This window comes from Camelina sativa, chromosome 14 (assembly GCF_030686135.1).
Source record: "Camelina sativa cultivar CO46 ecotype springtype chromosome 14, ASM3068613v1".
Taxonomy (NCBI): domain Eukaryota; kingdom Viridiplantae; phylum Streptophyta; class Magnoliopsida; order Brassicales; family Brassicaceae; genus Camelina; species Camelina sativa.
In genome coordinates, this window is record NC_141893.1 from 18,290,647 (window position 1) to 18,315,332 (window position 24,686).

Genomic DNA, 24,686 nt, shown 5'->3' on the forward strand with positions numbered 1-24,686 from the left:
GCTCCCCATCACCATACTCGATGTGTTGCACTATCTCCAATGTGCCACCCTGGCAGTTGACACTTGAACTCTTCCTGCTTTGTCTGAAGACCTTCAGATATGGCTTGTAAGTCTTACAGACATTCTGTTTCTTCAGACTCATCACCCTAAGAGCATTAATCAAAACCTGGAACAGAACATCCAATCTTCTATCTTATGAATCTACAGATTAAAAAAAAATCATCAAATCGAATCAAACAAACATCTTCTAAAGATATGTACCACTCTAAAGACAAAATCAGGATTTTCCTCATGAAATAACCTCACAACTTCTGCAGCTTGGTTGGCCACTGATCGTAACACTTTCTTTCCAGTCCTTGATAATTCGTCAAGTCAAAGACTTGCAGAAATGTAGAAATTCCACTGATATTGAGATTGTTTTTGCTCTTCTTCAAGAACACAATCTTCTTCAGAAACCGCTTCATCTCTTTTTCATCAGAGAGAATTTTCTTATTCAATTCACCATAGACCTTATTGTAGCACACATGATGACCTTCTCTGTCCCGTCCGTACATGAAAAGGAACTCATCACCCACAAGGTTATCATCCTTGAAGGAATCCCTTCATATATATATATAATTATATACACAGTTACAATTATACATATATAATTTATCTAAAAAATTACAGTTTTGTCACATAAACATGCGATTTGTAATTATAAAGTTCTATATTAGAGCCAAACTATTAATAAATCCTCGTAAAATATACTTTTATACTGTTTATAGCTACATCTCATTTCTCATACCACTGACATTCATTATTCTATATTGCAATTTAGTAACCATTTTAATTTTTTTTTGTCCCATTTTTATTAACAAATATCCAAACCAATATAAAGAAAAACTTCTGGACCATATTGATTCTGGAAAGATACATACAATGGCTGCGTCCTTGGCCTGTCTTTCCTCCTCTGCCAAATTCGGAGCACCATGGTCACCGTTCAACCGCCATGGCATCCACAACCTTCCTCCTCCGCAACTCGTACCTCTCGCGTCCTCTGTACGCTTCAAATTCCTTAAGCATTGATTCTTTAAGCTAAATCATTAAAAGAGATTTAGATTTTATAAGATTTGTCTTCTCAGATGGAAATATATATCACGAGGAGCTTCTTGCGGAGACGAAGGTGTCTCAAGAACATTTCTGCCCTTGAGACCTCTGACGGCGCCGTTAACGTGGAGGTCGACGAGGATGACGATGACGAAGAAGAAGCGTGTGAGCTGGTTAACGGAACAGAAGTGTCAGTCGACGGCGTTGAAGGTTATCTTTTAACGGCAGTAAAGAACAATAACGGAACTGGATTGCTTCTACTCTCTGATGTCTTTGGCTTTCAAGATTCAGCCACACGCGACTTCGCTTACCGTGTTGCTTGCAATGGCTACAAGTATATAACATCTTCTCCATTTACTTACCTCTCTTAAATTCCAAAATTCATTAATTAAATTGCAATTTTGTGTTTTTTTTTTTGTTTCTTTTGGTTGAGATAGTGTTCTTGTCCCGGACTTGTTCCGTGGAGATCCATGGTCGAAAAACCGACCAAAGTCTGAATACGAGGAATGGAGAAGAAAACAAGACCCGGACCGTATCAGAAAAGACACAACTAGCTTCACGAAATGGATGGTTGAGGAATTTGCAGCGGCTGGCATCTCCAAGAAGCTAGGAGTGATGGGGTTCTGTTTCGGCGGTGGGCGTGTAGTTGATGTATTAGCTACGGATGAGAACGATTACTTCAGCACCGGTGTCTCGTTCTACGGTACGAGAATAGACTCCGCGGTGGCCGGAGATGTGAAAGTGCCAGTCTTGTTTGTTTCCGGAGACAGAGACCCGCTTTGTGAAGTGAAGGGTTTGTACGAAATTAAGGAGAAGATTGGTGAAAGGTCAAAGGTTGTTATGTATGAAGGAAGAGGTCACGGCTTTGTCCACCGGCCCGAGACGGCGGAAGATGATCGAGACGCGGAGGAAGCGTTTGCCCTCATGAGGAATTGGTTACATCATCATTTGATTTAAATAACATGATTTTCTCTGCTCTTTTGTACATCCAAGTTACAATTAAACTCGGATTCTAGTATATAAAAAGGTTAATTAATAAGATAACTAATGAAGAAATTTTCTAGAAAACCATAGAAAATGTTAACCTATAATCAAATCGTGAATTCATTCATGTAAACTAAAATGCTATGCTAATATTACATGGTTCTGATCAATGTGAGATTGGTTGGGTTCTTCGACATGAAGGGGATAATTTGAGATGGTACGACGCTAATTAAGGCTTATCCTCGTCTTTACTCATGTTTTGATGTCGTGTTTGGATAACCTTGGAGTTGAAATACTTGTTGAGATCGGGATTCAAAGACCCTCATACAAGCTTTGAAGTCCTCATCATGTCTGGCCGAGATTGCAGTGGTACACTGAGTAAATGTAAATCATTGGGATGACAAGGAGTGTGAAACCATTCTTCAAATTCAATGGAGTTTCACGCAACATTTTTTCATCAATTCATTGCCCAAAAATGACTATAATGAATATTATCAAGTTTAACAGAATTATTGGATAATTTTTTTATTTTTAAAAAAACTATAAAGTGTACGTGTACATTCTGAAATTCGGACTTAGTCAAGATTATTGATATTGCATTGTTTTAGTCTTCACAATTCAGAGGCATTTTTGAGTAGGTTTTGGGTATTTATGACTTCAACATGAGGTTCTTGGGCTCTTCCAAAGTTCCAAGTATGGTCCAAGCTTGGTGGTGATAAAAGTTGTTGGCCTTCATAAAACGTAATGATTTGAAAAATATAAAGTGATATTCACATCAAAACAATGTGAGAATCTACTCTCTTTTTTTCTTTTCGATTCCTTCTAAAAATAGATCAAACCTTTGGATATGACTCATATGAGCAAAGTTCAAAATAAGTAATTTTCTCTAGTCAGTCAAAAGAAAGTGAGGAAATAAAGTCTGGACCACTTCCCATTCTTGTATTACCCCTTGCACCATTTGGTCGAGTTTGGTTCGGTTCGGTCGTTTTGTGGCTGTGGGAACACACCCAACAAAAAAAGGTGGGCCTTGATCTGACCCAGGCCAACATAAGAGAACTCTTATCCTCTTCTCTCTTTGAATTTTGTTCCAGAAAAATAGTAAAAATAACATTAGTGGAAAATTTTACTTTTGACAATAATAATGGAGAGTAAATAACCTGTTCCTTAATTAAATAACTAGGATTATGTTTCGTAATTTTCAGTTTCTTATTTCTTTATGATTTATTTGATAGATTTTTTAACGACGAAATGATGATAATGAAAATTGAAAATTTCAGAGAAACTTTTGAATCAAAGAGCAATGAAAATGATAGAAAATTTTCAATTGATTGTAATTTGAAAGTATATAATAATAAAAAACGGCATTTTGTTTATCTACATTTTTTTTTGATAAACCAAAAATTACGAATCTAAAGAAATTGAAAATTACGAAAGAAGAGGAACCCTAATAATTTGATCGGAATCAAGATCACGATCTTGATCTTGATCTTCTTCGCCACATTCGTAAACAGATCTAACAAGAATCAACTGATCTTCCAAGTATCTCTGAAGCAACCCAGCCTCTTCAGTTTCAATTCCGCCGCCGCAACCGCAACCTTCCTCACATCTCCGGAGCCTCAAATCATCTTCATCGGCGGCGGATTTAGCAAACCAAGGGTGACGACTACGGAGACGACTGAAGATCTCGATGGCGCAGAGTATAGGGATCAAGGCGCAAAGGATTGGGATTAGTAAAGGAGAACAGAGGAGGAAGAAAACGAACCGGCTACGTCGCGTACGAAGCCAAAAGACGTCGGTCAACATTGTGAAGACGGCGGCGCGTGAATAGTCATGGCCCCCGGATAAAACAGAGGAGGAGAAGAGGTCGTGCGCTGTACGAATTGGTAATGAGTGGGATCACAACACAGAAGCTTCTTTGGCACATGACTTTGTTGTTTGTTTCTCAAAAGACTTTTAAAAACATTTATTTTGACTTGTTATATACTTTTTGTCTTTGGCTTTCTCATGTGACTCTCTCTTTAGTCTTTACTTTAGTTACAAAATTTATCACACATCTAATTGTATTATTAACCAAGAAGACTTTGTTGGAAACTCGATTCGTTTTGATGGCAAAAGAGTCCATTTTGGATAAGAAACCAGCAATTACTTGTTTCGATATTTAAAATCCTAAAATTATTACAATTTTCCCTAAACATTATCAAAATTTCTATAGTTATTAAATTGACGTTTACCCACAAATTAGTTAAAAGTTTGGTTAAAGAGGATTTCTATCCAAACTTTTTTGACTTTGGGGAAAAAACTGAAAAATATTTAGGTTGACTCCTTTATAAAAGTAATGTATAAAAGATTCTAAATATTTATGTTTATCTTTCCATTTTCAACTAATCATAATCTTTTATACATTACTTTATTTAAAAAATAAATCAAAATTAAATTAAAAAGCAAAAAAACCTAAGAAAACAAAATTTGTATACTTTTAATTAAGAAAAATTAAATATTGACTTGGTTTAATAAAATTAGAACAAAATTATGTGTCGGTTTGGGTTTACAAATAACGTGATTAAAGTTTAGATTTTAAAATTAACCATTATAATATGTCGATTTGAGTTTACAAACGAAGTGGTTAGGGTTTAGATTTTACAATTAAAATGAAATTATATATCGATTTGGGTTTACAAATGAGGTGGTAATGGTTTAGATTTTACAATTAGAACAAAATTATATGTCGGTTTGGGTTTATAAATGAGATGGTTAGGGTTTAGATTTTACAATTAGAATAAAATTATATGTCGGTTTGGGTTTACAAATGAGATTTTTAGGGTTTAGATTTTACAATTAGAATGAAATTATATATCGGTTTGGGTCTATAAAAGAGCAGTTTAAGTTTTTATTTTTATAATAATGTATATTGATTTTATTTTCTTATTTTATAAGGAGATGAATGAAGAGGTTCACCCTTAGGGGTGAATCCAAGTATTGTTCAAAAAAACTTTGATTCACATATGAATATATGATTATAGCAAAAGAAAAAGAAAAAAAATCTGGAAAAGAAGAAGAATAAGATCATTTAAGAGGAAAATTAAATACAAAAAGTTTTTGGGTGCAGGATGGAGAGTAAATAACCTGCGTGTGTGAATCTCACTTGCGGCGGTTTCTCTCTCAGACTCTTCCTCTTGTGATCACAATCTCGTGCATCGACGGAGGGTCCTCTGTTAGTTCCGATGACGGCGGACCCTTCGGCTCATGTTCTTCATTCGTGACTCATTGCATTTTTCCGGGCGAAGCTATTGGATCAAAATCAAGGGGGCATTGGAGAGGAGAAGAATCTGCTAGACACCGATGGTAAGAGCTCTACTGGAGGTGTAGCTACGGTGAGTGGAAAAAGGAGATTCATAGCAAGAACAAGAGAGGAAGGTAGTTAGATTTGGAGACCGGAGATTCTAGAGGTTTCACGGGATCGGTTTTGATAGGGGAGGTAGTGTCCAATCCGGTGAAGCTAAGCCACCATCGAAGGGCTTTTTATTTACTCCCTACTGCCTTTCGCTCTCACGACCGAGCAAGAATTCTCCTTGACAAAGAAAAGATCGGTTCTCTTCCTCTTTCTCAAAACGGCTCTACGGTGGCAGGATGGAAACGGATCTTGGATCACCATCTCTGTTTGGCTAGCGTCGTCCAGGCTCACGGAAGTCCTGTTCCGGTGAGCATCCGCATATATGTTGGACGACGGCTGCAACATGTGCTACGTTTGCAGATTAAGGTTGCCCGACCGGCTTAATTTGGTTATTTAATCCGGTCGGTTTTGTGTTCCAACGATTTAGTTCGGTTTGATGTATATGATTTGAACCCTTAGGAATTTGTATAGACCTATTATGGAAATAGCCCTTTGTACATATATTTTATGAATTGAATGCCTTTTAACAAACAAAAAAGGACCATTTTGGAGAAAGCTTGATTCGCATATAATTATGGCAAAAACGTTTTGTGTTCATATTATGTTTATTTATTTGGGATGGGAAGTCCATTTTGATTTATGTATTTGGGATGGGAAGTATCATTTCTAGAGTTTGGCTTATCATAAACTTAAAGGATCAACCATCAGTACAACCTACAAGCATATGTAATCTTCTTAACTCTTCTATCTAGTTCAAAATTTTAATGCTTTGTTTGTTGATCTTACTTGTGTGAGTCTCAAATTGTGTGTGATATGATCATGAGACCATCCAAAAAGATCGTTGAGCCATGTTCTACACGAACAAAGTTGAAGATCAATTCTTCCAGGCAAAGAACCATTTACGATACATTCCATTTGCCAAAGGAGGTTAATCTAGTTGTTCACTTGAAGAGTTTTAGGTCCAACTGGTTTAAGAGCTTCCAGAATTATGTATGGCAACCAGGTGTTGTTTCTACTAAGCCAAAAGTGAAGAAATGATACAGCCCATGTTGTTTCTCATCAGCAAAATTGGAACAATGAGTGAAAGAGAGAGAAGTTCATGGATGCACTTATTAGGCTAATTCAAGAGATTATGGGCAAGGAGAGCATAGAAAATTCTATTGGGGATGTTATTTACCAAGTCCAGTCCATTTTGAGCCTAATTCAAGTCCAAGAAAGCCCAAACTAAACATTTTATTTTGTGGTTAAAGAGGGGTGACGAAAATAGAGTTCAAATCACCTTCGGAAGGAAACCTTAGAAAGGCAAACTTCAAGAGTTGGGTCTTCATTCAACTATCTATCTTTATTTTGTTTTAGTCTTAAGAATAATCAATACTTGGCTTTGTTACCAAGTTTCTTATCCCTATATAAACTCATGTAATCTCATTTGAGAATCAATCAATCAATTTTCCTTTTCATTTTATGAGTCTATCTCTTTGTTCTTTGTCTAGAACACTTCCTTGTTTCTTGGTGTGTAATATCCAAGCAACATCCTCCTCTTGATGGACTAGTGTGTCATATCTAGCAGCGATTGGAGTTGGGAATATCAGCAGCCTTCCGCAACTGCTGTGCGACCCCTCAATCCATTAAATCTCCCTTGTTGCACCTTGCACCTTGGCGAGTTTCTATCCTTTGTAATCCGGCTGAGTGATCCTTGAATTTGGGTGTATCAGTGTCACAGTGTCACTCATTCTTTGAAAATCAAGGGCTTGAAGAAGATCCAGGAATATAAGATCAATTACTTGAAAAAGCTTGTATAATGTTTTCGTTTATGTTTTAAGATTCTTAATTCTATGTTTTAGTAAAATAAAACATTATGGTAAAAGAAGAAAAATAATAAATAAGGCTAAAACTATATAAATATTAAACAAATATAAATGTGAGTTTAAAAACATAACCGTCAAAATGAAAATTTAGATTAAAAAAATATTATGGATATTATGGCAAAAAGACTCACTCTAAGATAAAAGTAATATTGAATGAAAAGTCATAATAAATAGAGATAACCTTGTAAATATTTTTGTATGTATAACAAGATAAGATATTTTATGAAAAATTATAGTAAAGAGTAACAAGCATCATAAAATTTATTGATATTTTATGACAACCCGTCCCGTAGATCCCACTAGCCCCTCCCCTCCCCCCCGGCTAGCTGCCCCCATGGACCCCAAGCTGGCCCTGCAGGGCATCGATCTTAACCCCTTACCGTGGAAAGGAACTCACATCCAAATCCACCAGTAGGTTAGGTCAATTGGTGATAAGATATGTCAAATATAACCATTGGAATGAAAAGTTATTAATAAGATATGGTGAAAAAATACAACTTTACAATGAACAGACGCAACTGTATGATTCTTTATGGTAAAAGACACAATTCTACAATGAACAGACACAACCATATGATTTTTTTCAAAATAAATATTACAAATTTAATTCATAAGAAAGTATGACAAAAAATCACAATTGTTTATGATATTTATTTAAATTGTTAATATTATATAGATTATATCTGAGCTGTCTTTTTTCTTCTTTCTTATTTGGCTGGAAATAGTAGTGGAAATTTTAAAACTTAGGACCAAATTCAGATATTCGATGCTACTCTTTCTAATTCCCACTGGTTCTCTATGATTGATACATATATGATTTAAGTAAACATGACTCCTTTTCTCCTTATCATTTGTTTCTTTAACAATATTGAACACGAAAGTAAAATAATTCACCAACCCATTCGTAAAATATTATTCTCTCTCAGGCATTAATATCGAGGAACCAACTTCGAAAACCTCTTCCGATGCCGGTGGAGCTCTTGCTCACCGGCGTCAGGACCTCTTTACCTGCGGCGCCCTCTCGGTTATCGCCTCTCTCGCTTCTTTAAGTTTTTCCCCATTTAATTTTCTTTTTTGGTTACAAATCTCCCCTCTCGCCTCAGATCCCGGCGAGTTTTTTTAGACAAAGACAAAAAGCGCAGGAGGCTTCCGGTGAACCCCCTTCTTCTTTCTCTAATTAATTCAGCCGGCGTAAATGATCCACAAACAGCCAACATGCTTAACTCCAGATCTGGATGTCTGCTTTCCACCGAAAAAGCTTATTTTGAGGCACCGAAGTTAGCAGACGAGCTCCTCTTTGGACCATCTGCTTCTTCCCACCCATTGGAGACGTCGACGACACAAGGTGTCTCCTTCTACAGGCGAAGCTTTAATCCTTCCAATTACGGACTGTTTTTATGGTCTCTCATCCCAGCCAATGACCTTTCTTCCGGTTTGCTTTTGCTGAAGCCCTGTCCACCAGAGATGACCCGTCTCTTGCAAATCTACCCACCATCTCCAGACAATCGCTGCCGCATGCTCTTTCCAGCTAGGTCAACCATTAAGGAAAGAGTTTTTCCTCTGGTGGGCCTTCTATCTGTTGACGGCCCATTAACGGTTCACCAAACCAAGCCCACAACAAAAAATTTCAGGTATGATTATTTTTATCTCTTGTGGACATCAATCTCTAGCCAATGGTGTTGTCAAGATTACGACCTCTATGATTTCCATCTGAGTAGTAATTCATCATTGTTGCGTTGGTGTCACTTGATATCCTTGAAAATCCTCTTAACAGTAAACATTTTGGAGCTCAGGTCTGTTGTTTACTTGTCCGTGTCTTGTCGATTGCAAACTTTTTGTGGAATTCTTGATCACTATTTTCATGGTAGAGAGGATCCACCTGTTTTGTTACGGCTTTACACCTATTTTTTGGTACATGTTAGTAGCTACATTGGTGAAATTTATTGCTCCCAATACCCTGCAACCATCCTCTCGTCCGAAGCCCAGATCTATTGTTTATCTGTTAGTGTCTCACCGACTACATAATCTGTGTGGAATTCTTGGTCACCATTTTCATGGTAGAGAGAATCCACCTATTATGTTACAGTTTTACACCTATTGCTTGCGAATCCTGATTTTAGCTTCAACGGTGAGCCTCACTTCTCCTAAGTTTTTGAAGTCTCATGATGTTTTGGTTCTGATTTCAAATTACCGAGGATGTGATTATGGTCTCAGAGTTTTCTCTACCAACAATCACCTCTCGACAATTCTAGCAAACTACTTCAAGCACCACTTGATCAAGCAAACCACCGTCAACACTTCCAACACCATCCAAGCCTTTTCCCCCTGAATCCCTGCCATGGCAATGCTTCTGCTAGTACTCCTCACTCTGATGTTTATATATTTTGCCCTGTTTTCCCCTAATATATTCACATCTTTTGCATGATTTTCTATCTCATTTGTCCATTATTGCATAGTTTTAGAACTGTTTATGCATTAGAGTAGATTTGCATTGCATTTGCATAGTTTCTTGCATAAACAGGTGATTTTGGATCCTAAAGAGCATGGAAGTGATGCTGAAGCAGATTGGAGCTGTCAAGAGAAGGAAACAAGGGATTTGGAGCTGAAGACTCAAGGTCCGGAAGTCCACTCGACCACCCACTCGACCAAGCACTCGGCCGTGTGCGGAGAAGGACTCGACCGGATGGGAGAAGCAAAAGAAGAAGCCACTCGACCAGCACTCGACCGAGCACCTGGTCGAGTTGACCGAGCCACCCACTTATTTTGTCTTTTAACATTTTTAGGGCTTCTCTTCCCTTTCCTATAAAAGGCTTTGTACTCTGCAGCCACAAAAGGAGAGACTTTTTAGAGTACAATTCTAGACCTAGTATTTACCCTTTTGGGGAATTATTCCTTTTTGCTTTTTATTTTGCTTAGACCTTTTAGCCACTTTTGTTTATTTTCTAAGAAATTTTTGATACTTGTTGGTTTCATAACTTTCAAAGTATTAAGAATTTGAGTTTGATTTCTTCTTCAATATTGTAGATCTTCATCTCATCTTTCTAATCATGCAAGTTTCATTGATTTCTGGGTTTATGACTTTGTTCATCATGTTTTGTGATTGTGAGTAGTGGTTTAGGATCTTAAGGATGGGTTAGGTTGGATGATGGTTGTGGTTGTTTAGATTGGTCAAGTTTGTTTGTTATAGATCTCTTCTAGGCTAGATATGCTCTATGCTAATCTTATATCTGAGAGGGTAAGGTTAGATCTTAAGATTCTTAGCATCACACCAATGTCTAAGTTGTTAGATAAAGCTAGATCTAGAGATTATCATGAAGCATGCTAAGAGATTAGATGTTTTGTTGATTTTTGACAATAATGATCTTGGTTTTAATGCCTGCTTTTATATGATCTTTGCTAGTGAGAGCTAGACTGGGAATATCTTAGCTTGATTGTTATTGCCATGAGAATGGATTAACATGTATTAGAAGATCATTGTCTAGAGATAGCTCATTGTTGATTGAGGTTTGTTGACCAATTTAGATAGCCATAGCTTGAGTCCATCCCATGAATCCATCCTTAAGACCTTTCTTTGTTTATTGATTTCCTTTTTAAGTATTGTTAATTGATTGCTGCTTGCTCTGTTTCAATATTTGCTCTGTTTCTGGCATTCGCTCATCCACTCGACCATCCACTCGATCGAGCATCCGATCGAGTGCTTGCTCGAGCTCATTCCAGAGTTCCTGTTTTATGTTCTGCATCTTTTTGTTTCATTCCCTGTCTCATTCTAGTTGCATTTCCTGTTGCATTCATTTAGTTTTTGTTTAATCCTGTGGCATTACTTAGTTTGTTTACTATAATTTATGTTCATGTTTCATTTCATTATTGCTTTAATCATTCTGTTTACTTTTCATTTAGTATCCTGTTTTAGTAGGTTTACATTCTGCATTTCATAATCATCATTAGGTTGTTAGTGACAAACATCCTTCATATTTGGCTTAACTTAGATGAGTATTCATATCCTGATTGCTTGCATCACACTCATTATGGTTTGACATCCTTTATGCTACAACTACATAAGGGTAATTGAAACACCTTGCATCCATCTCTATATTCATCATCATATCATATCATCCATCATCATCACCCATAGAGACCGAGTTTCATGTAGTAAAAGGCATACATCCCTCGCAGAATCCAGCTGAAATTAAATTTATGATGCCGAAGATCTGGAGGTTAGATGGAATAATCAACAGTCGAATCAATGAAGATGGTACAGTTCAGTTCTTTTTTAGGCAAGCTCATCACCTTAATACTGTTTATGAAGGAGGTCCTTGGACATACAAAGACTGGCTGGTTATAGTAGATAAGTGGACTAGAAGACATTTCCCAGATTATCTTCGAGTCATCAAATTCTGGGTTAAAATTCATAATATACCAGATGACTCCAGAAACAATAGAGCAATCACTGAAATTGGGGAAGTCTTAGGGCCAGTAGAAGAGGTTGTCATCCAAGAACCAAACAATAATCAAGCTGGAGAGGTCATGGTGCGTGTCAAGATAGATGCAAGTAGTAGAATAATCTTCACCCGTTTCTTTCGCTTTGAAGACAGAGAGAACCCATTCTCATACGCTTTACTTTTGATAAGCTCAGAAAATTCTGCTATACTTGCGGTAGCCTCTCTCATATTGCTGAAAACTGTTCATTTCAAGCACAGGAAATGGAAAACAACCTCCTTCCAGACACTGCAGAAGAAGTCATGGGTGATGCAGCTACTTCAAATTTCAACATTGGACCATCTGAGCAAACCCAACAGTTGGAGCATCAAGAAGAGCCCATGGATTTTGCAACGCGGGAAATACCACTGTCATCAATCCCTGTTGCAACAAGTGGCAGAGGCATTGAATGTAAGTCTGCTCCAGTAAGTGAAGACGAAGGAACATCCAACTCAAAAAGAAAAGTAGATGATCTTCTTACAGGAAAAGCTTCAGGGGAGGTGGTAACCCCGAAGCCACCAACCCCACCATGAGAATATTACACTGGAATTGTCAGGGTTTGAGGAACCCCCTAACAATTCCATATATGAAGGATATCAATAGAAAGTATAATGTTTATATCCTGTTCCTCGTAGAGACTAAGAATCAAGATACATATGTACAACAGCTTGGTAAAGACCTCCACTTTTCTCACCATTTTTTTATCTCCCCTAACGGTCTCAGTGGAGGACTAGCTATTTTTTGGCGGAATACGGTAAAGTGTGATTTTCTCTCATCTCCGACACTTTACCATACGGATATATATATCACCGATGGGCCAACTACTTTTTGGTTGACATATGTCTATGGAAATCCTGAGAGAAAACCAAGACAGCTACTTTGGAATGCAATGGAGAACATGGTGAAGAATGACATTTACCAAGGCAAGCCTAGGGTGGTATTAGGTGACTTCAATGAGATTGAAAACAATCTGGAAAAACATGGCGGGCCTGCAAAACCAGAATGGCAGTTTGTCAATTTCAGGAGAATGTTGAGTGCTTTTGGCCTTCATGAAATTAAAACCTATGGGGGTCCATTCACCTGGATAGGCAACAGAAGCACTGGTACTGTTAAATGTTAGCTGGATAGAGTGGTGGCAACAACGGACTGGAAAGAAAAATTCTCGAAAGCCATAGTGAAACTTTTTGAGTGGGTGGGATCAGATCATAAACCAATGATGCTTCAAACGGAGGATAACAAGTGGAAGGGCATCAAGTTATTTCGATATGACAACAGGTGGAAGAATAATCAAGAAGTCCACAGGGTTATTCAAAACACATGGAACCAGGAATGCCAGCAGTTACCACCACATCAATTCAATGAGGCGTTAATGAGAAGTAGGAATAGACTCTCTTGGTGGAAATCAGAGCAAAACCTCAATTCGTCTAAGAAGATCCAGCAATTGCGTTATGCCCTTCAAAAAGCATATGATTCCCATCCCCTAGATTTTAGTTATATTACAGAGCTAAAATTGAAGCTTCAACATGAATACATAATGGAGGAGGAATATTGGTGCACTAAAAGTCGAATACAGTGGATGCAAGCAGGAGATAAAAACACAAGATATTTTCATGAAAAAAAAAGCAAAGAAGAAGCCATAATCGAATCACTTCCATTCAAGATGCAAATGGTAACATCTACCAAACAGACGAAGAGATCAAGAGCTGATTAATTCATACTTCTCTGATATATACTCCTCTTCAGGCACTGAGCACCTTCACACCATTCTTCAACATCTCCAACCAAAGGTCTCTGAGTAGATGAATCAAAAGCTCACTACAATGGTCACAGAGAAAGAAATTTATGAAGCCTTATCAAATATGAATGTAGATAAAGCGCCAAGGCCTTATGGATTGAATGCGGGTTTCTACAAACACCACTGGAATACTATAAAACCAGGTGTGATTAAATTTATTACTCATTTCTTTAACACTGGTTATCTAGATCCACAGTTAAACCACACTCATATCTGCCTTATCCTAAAAGTCGAATCATCCACGCAAGTTAAAGATTTTAGACCGATTAGCTTATGTAATATATCATATAAGCTAATCTCTAAGATCTTGGCAGATAGACTTAAACCCTGGTTGCATACTTTGATATCTGAATTTCAATCTGCCTTTATACTTGGCCGATTAATCACAGATAACATCATTATCGCTCATGAGCTGCTGCATTCACTACGTACCAAAAAAATTAAAACTCCTTTTATGGCACTTAAGCTAGATATAGCTAAAGCTTTCGACAAAGTTGAATGGAATTACCTTGAAGCTATCCTGAAAAAGTTAGGTTTTGCAGATAAATGGTGCAATTGGGTGATGAAGTGTATCACAACAGTATCCTACTCAGTGCTTATTAATGGCTCCCCTTCAAAAAAGATCATACCACAAAGAGGATTGAGACAAGGTGATCCTCTTTCTCCTTACCTATACTTGTTGTGTACAGAAGGGCTATCATCACTTATTTCTACATCTGTTAAAGCAAACCATATACATGGCTTTAGAGCAAGCAGAAACGGACCCGCCATTTCTCATATGCTATTTGCTGATGATTCTCTTCTTTTTTGTAAAGCTGATGAAGAGGAATGTAACAAGCTTTTGGATCTCTTGAAAATTTACGCATCAGCATCAGGCCAACATGTCAACTTTCAGAAGTCGGCTATCCTCTTTGGTAAGAATATCCATCCAAATACTCAACAAAATATTAAGAATCTCACGGGAATTATCAAAGTTGGAGGCTTTGGGAAATATCTAGGATTACCAGAGGCAATTGGAAGAGATAAAAGTAATGTGTTCACCTATATATCTCAGAGACTGCAGAACAAGCTTAATAGCTGGTATTCCAAGTTTCTTTCACCTGGAGGAAAAGAAGTATTGATCAAAGTTGTTGCTACCGCCATACCTACTTATACAATGTCATGTTTTTTGCTACCTAAAAAAATTACTGCTCATCTTTCAGGGCAAATAAGAAAGTTTTGGTGGTCCGGAGTCAAAGATAAATATAAAATTCCTTGGGTTGCCTGGAGTAAGCTGACCAGGCTAAAGCAGTATGGAGGATTGGGTTTTAAAGACCTTCATCAGTTTAATGTTGCTTTGTTGGCAAAACAAGCTTGGAGGATGCTCAAAGAACCACAGTCTCTTCTTAGCAGAGTCCTTCAAGCAAAGTATTTTTCAAAATCTAAATTGATGGAGGCAAATTTGGGGCATCGTCCTAGCCACGCATGGAGAAGCATTCACCAAGGTATACAACTTATCAAGAAAGGTTTGAAGTGGAGAATAGGGGATGGTAATACTGTTAGGATATGGAGTGATCAATGGATTGACAATCCCCCTCGCCCAGCCAGAAGGTCACACCAACACCACCAAAATCTCAACTCTCTCAAAGTGGTAGACCTTATGAAACCAAACACATCACAATGGAGTTCAGAGAGGTTACATGAGTTAATACATCCAGAAGACATCAAATACATTCAAAGGATCAGGTCGAGCATCTCTAAGGTACCTGACACTCCAACTTGGATATTTACAAACAATGGGCACTACAGTGTAGGTCAGGTTACCACCAACTTACAAAAATAAGCTCAGACGTTGATCCACTGGTTAAAAAAGTTTGGAACTCTATAGGGTCTCTTCATACTCCGCCGAAGATCAAACACTTTTGGTGGCGAGCTCTCCATAACGCTCTCCCAGTAGCTGAGACATTATCTCAAAGATGCATCAAGGTTCTAAGAGATTGCAACCTTTGTGGCGAAGCACTTGAATCTATCACTCACCTTCTCTTCCAGTGCAGAGTAGCAAAAGAAATATGGGAACTTTCACCAATTCCGATTAACCCAGGTCAGCTTGATCCTAACTGTTCTCTCATTGAGTACATTCAAAAGTTGCTATCTCTTAAAAATGAAGGCTCTCTGAAAGAATATATTTTTCCGTTCATTGGCTGGAGAATTTGGAAAGCTCGTAATGATCTTCTTTATAATAACAAAAGATGGGCAATCCCAGATATTATAAATAAAGCTCTTATGGATTATAGATTATGGAGGGAGGCTAATAACGGTTTAAGGCTTCATGTAGATGCAACCACGGGGAAAGAAAAGAGTCATGTTTCAACTAATTGTGTTGGGTTAAACCAACCCTCGTCATTTTACTGTTATACAGATGGATCATGGCTTAACAATGAAAGTAAAGCTGGAATTGGATGGACTTTGCATTATGATCACGGCAAATGCATTCTAAAAGGATCTTCATCAATTGCACCCACAAATTCAGCTCTTGAAACCGAAGCTTTTGCACTTAGAGAAGCTCTCCTCCATATCAAGCGTCTTGACTACCATCCAGTAATATTTTGTGGAGACTCAAAGGTTATATATACCTACTTGGAAAAAGCTCAAAAACAAGACTGTCTCTTGGAAGATATAGCAGAAGTACAAGGATATTTAGAGGACATACTTGCTTTGAGTAGTAGCCTCCATCAGTTTAGATACGTTGGTAGAAAGTGCAATGCACTTGCAGATGTATTAGCAAAAGAGGTTAGAATCAAAAACTCTCCTCTGATTATCTCTTGGGTTTGTTAATGCTGTGTAACTGTTGTAAACATACTCTTAATAATATAAGAAATGTTGGCGGACAAAAAAAAAACTTTAAAAGTAAAAACTCACTTTTTTTTTTTGATAACTCACTTTTATCTCATGTTCAAATAATTACACATAATTTAATCATTATACTACAATTTCATATTGAAAGGCGTCTAAATCAAGGGTTTCTTCACCCGCTTTAAGTCAGGGTCGGCTGCCATCAAAATTCTTGTGTACTTTTCAGTGATACCATTTAATATAATTCTATTTTGACATGAGTCGTCTAGTGTGAATTTGTTTGATCTTCGATGCTACTAAATATTTGATATTTCTGTGACTATAATTTTTTTAATTTAGATAATATGTATATTTAACCAAACGTTAACTTTTTTTAGTTATTTGAAGTACAACAACAGCGATATTCGTAGTCATCATAATCGAGCATACATAAACCAGTAGTTTTATCTGTGAACTCAGGCGGTCCACATCGACTCTCACATTTTTCACTAAACTGGCATCGACCTCTATAAACACACTCTTCATGTCCGATTTGTTTTGTATTCAATACTGTTAATTGCCAAAAACAAATCAGTAATAATCATTTACTATATTTTTGGGAGAAATTATGTACTGTTTTATAAAAAAACTGTCTATCACTATGTGGGTGTTATAATGCATATTTATTGGAAATGGGTATAGAGGAAGATTAAAGTAAAAAAAAAAATATTATAAATAACTAAAACTGAGAAAAGAATTTTACAACACAACCAAAAAGTAAACCAATAGAAGAAAAGATATTTACTCTTTGATTGGGAAGTAATTAGCAGAAAATATATGATGAGAAAAATTGCAAGTTGAAACTTCGACAAAGGCATTTAGTTTAATTTCTTTTCTTTAATAATCAAATTATGTTTTTAATTGGGGGTGAAAATATCATGAGAAAATGATATATGTCTATATAAAGAAGTCAAGTCTTTTTGCCACAGAAAAGGAAGTCAAGTTTCTAATATAGAAATTACTTAAGGCGATCAAAGTTTCACACGAAAAAAAAGATATGATCAAACCATACATATAAACAAGTCAAGTCTTTTTACCATAAAAAAAAAAAAAAAAAAAAAGTCAAATTTCTAATATAGAAATTACTTATGTCGATCAAAGTTTCACTGGAAATAAATATTCGGTACAATTAGTAAAAACTTAAAAGGTACAAATTTAAAATTTCCCATAAAAAAAGATATGGTCAAAGTCAAACCTTCATCCACAGTGACACTTAACTTGATTTATTCAAGTAAAATAAAAAACAGAAACATTTCTTTAGAGAAGGGGGGGGGGGGGTGGTAATTTGAGTTATGCAAATATAAAATTTAAATTTCTTTGGAAAGCATAAGTTATTAAAATTAGATTTGCTATTTGGTCGGAAATCAGAAGAAAGAAAGAATATATCTAATTTAGTCGTTGTGACACGGGGAAAAAAACAAAATTTGTCAATCCGCTTCGTTGAAATGATAGAGATGAATAGGCTCGATAGGTTCCTTTTAAAACCCTGGATATGTTGCAACTTTGTGTGAATGTGTGATGTATTACCAAGTTTGCTACTAGGTTACTAAAAAATTATTAGAATACGTTTTCTTTACTAAATGTTAAATACAATATTACATAATCTTCTCATGTATGATGTATGCTAAAATCCTTTTTAAAAAGTTAAAGTAAGTTCACAAAGTTTAAAATATCAGTAGTTAAATATATCATTAGGGCGTAACTCAGGTTCACCCCTAGTCAATCAATAATGCGAAGTGTCCCTTGTCTACTAGGCTCGTTGCTGCTCAGAATCTAACACATGGACATGTGTCATGTCATGTGGAACGTGTTCATGTTTATAACTTTATAGGCATTTTCATAATCAAATTAAATAGAAACGTCGAAAATTTGAGAAAAGTATATGACCAAATTTTAACGAAACAATGTATCTCAACCACTAAAGGACAAAAACAAAAGAAAAAAAACCCCAAAACCCTTAATAATGTATGTCATGTGTATAATGTTAAACTAAAAATCTCCATTGTTAATTAGTTAGTTGATTCGAATGCTTAGTGATGAGGTCTGAAAATACATAACCACCACCTCCACCTATTGCAGCGGTTAATAGGTGAGAGCTTCTTGGGAACATCCGGCAAAGTAACGTTTTCCGTTGATGGTTGCACCGTGACTCGAAGCTTAATCCCAGCCTGACAAAGACCTGTCTTTAAGCTAACAAAATAATGCACTCCTGCCTTAGTGAGCTTAACGAGATCGTGTCCCGTCTTGTACACAGCTACGGTAGAATTTTGTTCACAGGATCTGAACTCAAGATCATCGCTGATTTCTCTAACGTCATTGAGGTTCTTGTTGTATTCGAAAAAGAGAGTATCTCCAACACGAAATTGTTCATCTTTACTCCACTTGTAATATTAGTAATTGTTGTAGACGCTCTATCCTTTGGAATCACCGACCTTGTAGATCCTTCCTATCTTGCTCCGTGGTGGTGGTGGAGAAATAGGACGTGTTGGTTCATGGTTCTTGCTCGGTGGTGGTGGTGGTGGAGGAATCTGACGTGACGATCCATGGTTCTTGCTCGGTGGTGGTAGAGGAATCCGACGTGACGGTTCATGTGTCTTCCTCCATGGTGGTGGTGGTGGAAGAATCCGCCGTGACTGTTCATGGACAATAAGAACGTCGTGTTTAAGTCCGTTAACGTGTGTTACTTGAAAATCAAGCAAGATCTTCTCGGATCTCTGAAGTTCGTATATTCTAGAGGGATCAAGATATTCTTGTAGATATGTTGTTATCTTGTTAAGATCTTGTATGAAGAGTATATAATGTAACATTTCTCTACAATGAATGACAACACAAATTTAAGAACCTAAACCCTACTTTACATGGTATCAGAGCCTAAAAGAAAAACAGAAAAATGTCTGAGAAATATGTCAAAACGGAGTCATCTAAAACGGTGACGGTGGCGTATCAGCTGGCGGCCAACGGGAATCCTGGAGCCATCATCGCTCAGGTTCAGTTTAATGGTGACAACTTTGATGAATGGGCTCAAGCGGTGCGGACTGCAGTGGGAGTCAAGAAAAAGTTTGTATTCATAGACGGAAACGTGACGGAACCAAACAAGGAAGACGCTGAATACGAAGATTGGATCTTTGCAAAGTCGATGGTGTCTTTGTGGATTCTCAACAGAGTGGAACTAAAGGTGCGGAAAACGCTGGCCAATAAGGAGGATCCGGTGGAGCTGTGGAAGGAGATCAAGGATCGGTTCTCTGAAGGGAACTGTCCACGGATTCAAGAGATTAAGGCAGCGCTTGCCTTCTGTCGTCAAGGCAACATGACGGTGATTGATTACTATGGAAAGTTACAGGCCTTGTGGGAAGATCTAAGTAACTGTGAACCGACGTTGGCGTGCAAGTGCGGAGGGTGCAGTTGCAACATCCACATGGAGATTGAAAAGAAGAAAGAAGAGGATCAAATTCATTATTTTCTGCTTGGTCTCGATGATGCAATGTTTGGAGGAGTTCGTACTTCCATCATAAGTACGGATCCCCTTCCAAGCATGAATCAAGTGTACTCAAAAGTGAAGTCTGTTGAACAAATCAACACTGTTATGCGAGGAAGAGAACAACAGACTTCACAAATGGCCTTTGCTACTCGGAGTGGCAACATTGTGGCTGACCATGAAGACAAATCACGGCTGCTGTGCACTGCTTGTAAGAAAACAGGACACATGGCAGAAACATGCTTCCAAGTCATTGGATATCCACCATGGTGGGGTGACCGGTCTCGACAAGGTAGACGTGGTGCAGGTCGAGGAGGAGGAGGACGAGGGCGCATAATGATTCGCGCAAATGCTGTCGTTGTTCACAATGAAGGTGAATCAAGTGCTGAAGCTCAAAGACAAGGATATGTCGGTCTGAGCAAAGAACAGTGGGGAACTTTAGTCAAGTTTCTCAATGAGAAACAGGGGACAAAACCACGTCTGAATGACTGGGTGCTTGATACAGGAGCCTCGAATCATATGATGGGGTTTAGTGAGTTACTCTTTGATCAAAAGTATATGTTGCCTTGTTCAATTGGTTTGCCAAATGGAAGTCAGAGTTTGTCAAAGGAAAACGGAACAGTGGTTTTTTTATGTTGACTTTGAGTTGCATAACGTGTTGTTTGTACCAGATTTACGTTGCAGTTTGATCTCCGTCACTCAGCTCATCGCGGACTTAGACATAGTTATGCAGAATGCTAACAAAGGTTGTGTACTTCAGGACCGTTCAACGAGGAGCCTGACTGGAGCGGGAGAACTTAGAGATGGGCTGTACTTCTTTCGTCGCTTACCTACTGTTTGAGCTTTTCATTTGAATAAAGACGGTGTCGATGATATGTGGCATCAACGGATTGGTCATCCGTTTAATGGTGTTTTAGATTTGCTTTCTGTTGTTGGTAGAAGGAGTAGTGATTTTTCAGTTTGTGAAATTTTTGTAAAAGCAAATAATTGTTGACGACTTCTCAAAAGGAGTATGGGTGTACTTGCTTCGAGAAAAAACACAAGTAAAGCAAACGTTGAAAGACTTCATTGCATTAGTGTTGAACCAGTTTGGGAAGAACATAAAAATTATCAGAAGTGACAATGGTACTGAATTCAATAGCCTCACTAATGAATTCAAAGAGCGAGGAATCATACATCAAACATCTTGTGTTGGAACGCCACAACAGAATGGGAGAGTGGAACGAAAGCATCGCCATATTTTGAATGTTGCAAGAGGGTTGTTGTTTCATTCCTCACTTCCTAACAAGTTTTGGGGCGAAAGTGTTTTGACAACGTCTTACTTAATCAATCACACTCTATCTCGAGTATTGAAAGGTAAAACTCCTTTATGAGCTCATCAATGGAACTTCGCCATCTTATGATCATTTGAGAGTCCTTGGGTGTTTGGCGTTTTCACATAAACAAAGAAGAGAAGGAGATAAGTTTGAAGCAAGAAGCAGGGTTGGATATCCTTTTGGAAAAAAGGGTTGGAACATGTATGATGTAGATACAGAGGAAGTGTTTGTGTCAAGAGATGTAGTTTTTGTTGAAATTTTTTTTTTGATGAGTTCTGGTGAATTCAGAGGTGAACAGATGTTGAATGATGCGTTTGATTTTGGTGAAGGGAATTGTCAAAGAAGTTGCTCACGAGGCAAGAAACACAATCGAAGAAACAGAACAAATACTCAATGATGCGATTAACACTAGATTCGATGAGATGATCGCTGACAGTGAGGCTTTATCTCGAACAGAAGATGAACGTGTTGCAGAAGGTAGTCTTTCAGCAACAAATGATGAAGACATTGATGTTGCAGAAGAAATCGAACACCATGAACTGTCTCCTGTTGAGGAGTACGGACCGGGTAAGCGTCCTAAAGTACTGCCAGCTCGACTGAAAGAGTACATTTTGCAGGTTGTTTGTGATACAAAACCAGCTGCAGGCGAGTCCAGTGAAGGGATTGAGTATCCAATATCCAAGTACATAGACTGCAGTCAGTTTTTGCCTAAGTATCGGTCTTTTATGGCAGCTATCATTGCGGAAACAGAGCCTACTACGTTTCGTGATGTTGTAGCCTACAAAGAGTGGTGTGAGGCTATGCAAAAAGAGATCAATGCTCTTGAAACAAACCAAACCTGGATTGTGACAATGTTGCCACCAGGGAAGAAAGCTATTGGCTGCAAGTGGATATGCAAGCTCAAGTATCGAGCTGATGGAACCTTGGAGAGACACAAAGCGCGTCTTGTGGTGTTGGGGAACAATAAAAAAGAAGGGGTGGATTATGATGAAACGTTTGCTCATGTAGTCAATATGACTACGGTACGCACGTTTCTTGAAGTTGCAGCAGCAAAAATTTGGGAACTACATCAATTGGATGTCAATAATGCCTTTTTGCATCGAGACTTAGAGGAAGAGGTTTATATGAAGCTTCCACCTGGGTTCCGCAATGGTGAACATAGAAACTTCGTTTTATTTGCTGATGAATTCACTGTATGGATTGAAGCAAGCTCCATGATGCTTGTTTGCTAAGTTGAAAAGAGTGCTTACAAAGTATGGTTTCACAAAACTCGGGCTGATTATTCAATGTTTCACTTGCGGCAAGGAGCGTCTGAGATATACATTCTGGTGTATGTAGATGATCTTATAATTAGTGGTAATGATACAACGGGGATTGCAAAATTTAAATGGTACTTAGGAGAATGCTTTCACATGAAAGACTTGGGGTCTTTAAAGGACTTCTTAGGGATTGAGGTGGCACGGAACAACGACGGAATTTTTCTGTGTCAAAGAAAATACACACTGGATATTATCAGTGAGGTGGGATATCTCGGTTCACAACCTATATCTCACCCTGTTGCTTTTCCCATTGAACAACAACACAAACTTGCTCTCTCCGATGGTCCGCTCTTGGAAGAACCAGAAAGGTATCGACAGTCGGCTATGTGACCAGATTTAACCTATGTGGTTCACATTTTGTCTCAGTTTATGCAGAATCGTCAAACAGACCATTGGAACTGTGCGTTACGTGTGGTGCGTTACTTGAAGGGAACACCGGGACAAGGTGTGTTGTTGAGTTCTAAAGGTGATTTGAAGTTGTATGATTGGTGTGACTCTGATTGGGGTGATGTCCTCTGTCCAGGCGGTCTGTAAGTGGCTGGTTTATCACTAGGTTCCTCTCCAACTTCTTGGAAAGCTAAAAAACAAAAGGTCGCAGGTCGTTCCTCCGCAGAAGCAGAATATCGGTGTATGACACTTACTGTTAAAGAGCTGGAGTGGCTACGTCATCTACTAGCGGACTTTGGAGTATCTCAACAGGATCCAACAGAGTTGAATTATGACAATCAAGCAGTTTTGTACATTGCCGCCAATCCAGTGTTTCATGAGCGAACTAAAGGCGTAGAGATCGATTGTCATAATGTCTGTGATGCTATTCAAGCTAGAGCAATACGAACACGGAAGATGCACACAAAGGAGCAGCTTGCTGATGTGTTTACTAAAGCCCTTGGTCGTCAAGAGTTTGAAAACATAGTGGCCAAGTTGGGCATTTGGAATCCGCACGCTCAACTTCAGGGGGTGTTAATGTGTGTTACTTGAAGATCAAGCAAGATCTTCTCGGATCTCTGAAGTTCGTATATTCTAGAGGGATCAAAATATTCTTGTAGATATGTTGTTATCTTCTTAAGATCTCGTATGAAGAGTATATAATGTAACCTTTATCTACGATGAATGATAACACAAATTTGAGAGCCTGAACCCTACTTTACACCGAAACGCATTGAATATGATTTGAGGTGATGAAGTAATAATGTCCTGGTCCCTTGAAGGTTACCACATCGTGTCTAGTGTTGTAAACAACTTTAGGAGAGGGCGAATCGCATGAATCATACACTAAAGCGCTGGAAACTTGAGCGAGGTCATTGACGTTCTGATCGTATTCGAAGACGAGGGAATTTCCCACGTGGAATTGCTTATGGTCAGCCTGACTAGTCACAGTCCATCCAAAGTTACCACCGACTTTGTATGTTTTAGCCGAGGTGCAACTAAAGAGAAACATGATCACGAGCACGAAGCCAAAGATCTTATTGGTGACCATGATTTGGGTCGTATGTGTTAGGTGTTTAAACTTTTTAGTAACCGATGCTCTGTTTGTGATTGTTTGTTTGCAGAAGAAAAAAGAGAAGCAGAGAGAGAGACGACACGCGGATTACAAGTTCCCAAAGCAAAGCACCGGCTAAGGTACGTCTTGGTGAGCTAACTGACCAGCTCACAAGGTCTCATAGAACGTTTTTAATCTGAGTACAAGAGACAGGAAAGATTGAACACCATAGAGAGCCTATACAACCGAGCTTAGGAGATAAGTTCTCTCTTACTCTCAAGACACTCTCTAGATCTAACCCGTTTGCTACTCACATTCTTTTTCTTGTTGTTGGCTGCTTCTCCACAGCTCACTCCTTTTATACCCTGAAGGAGACACCTCTGACAGCTCACCTAAACCTAGGTGAATCGAAAACCTTATCATTTTGCCAGCAATACCATGAACCCGTACACTGCAAAACACGACAAAGACTCTGTGCTAACTAGAGATTACCGTTGCCAACTTCGAATCCGTAGTGGGCATGTCTTCTTAACTGCTCGGCCCATTATCCTCAATTATGGTCCATTAAGGAATTGGAACGACACTTCACATTCTCCACCTCGATTCACTTCCGACAACCCGAAAG

The 24,686-nt window shown here is 38.1% G+C and overlaps 4 protein-coding genes and 1 pseudogene across 4 annotated transcripts; 2 read left to right on the forward strand and 3 right to left on the reverse strand.

The window, feature by feature from the left end:
* Nucleotides 1–644: 644 nt before the first annotated feature.
* On the forward strand, nucleotides 645–2,157 carry LOC104742048 (uncharacterized). Its single transcript, XM_010463007.3, has 3 exons — nucleotides 645–1,041; nucleotides 1,125–1,423; nucleotides 1,527–2,157. Exons 1-3 carry the CDS (start codon nucleotides 685–687, stop codon nucleotides 2,044–2,046), a joined length of 1,176 nt encoding a protein of 391 aa, XP_010461309.2. The 5' UTR covers nucleotides 645–684; the 3' UTR covers nucleotides 2,047–2,157.
* A 1,223-nt stretch (nucleotides 2,158–3,380) lies between these two features.
* LOC147928372 (uncharacterized) lies at nucleotides 3,381–4,076 on the reverse strand. Its single transcript, XM_087485860.1, has one exon. The coding sequence runs from the start codon at nucleotides 3,874–3,876 to the stop codon at nucleotides 3,499–3,501; it is 378 nt and encodes a 125-aa protein (XP_087341986.1). The 5' UTR covers nucleotides 3,877–4,076; the 3' UTR covers nucleotides 3,381–3,498.
* Nucleotides 4,077–12,694: 8,618 nt separating this feature from the next.
* On the forward strand, nucleotides 12,695–13,516 carry LOC147928373 (uncharacterized). Its single transcript, XM_087486110.1, has 2 exons — nucleotides 12,695–12,908; nucleotides 13,008–13,516. Exons 1-2 carry the CDS (start codon nucleotides 12,695–12,697, stop codon nucleotides 13,514–13,516), a joined length of 723 nt encoding a protein of 240 aa, XP_087342236.1.
* A 3,289-nt stretch (nucleotides 13,517–16,805) lies between these two features.
* On the reverse strand, nucleotides 16,806–17,289 carry LOC109128710 (defensin-like protein 275 pseudogene; annotated as a pseudogene).
* A 1,212-nt stretch (nucleotides 17,290–18,501) lies between these two features.
* On the reverse strand, nucleotides 18,502–24,058 carry LOC104743797 (uncharacterized). Its single transcript, XM_087486111.1, is given in 2 exon segments — nucleotides 18,502–19,173; nucleotides 23,795–24,058. Coding segments are annotated over 2 exon segments (936 nt in total).
* Between the last annotated feature and the right edge of the window lie 628 nt (nucleotides 24,059–24,686).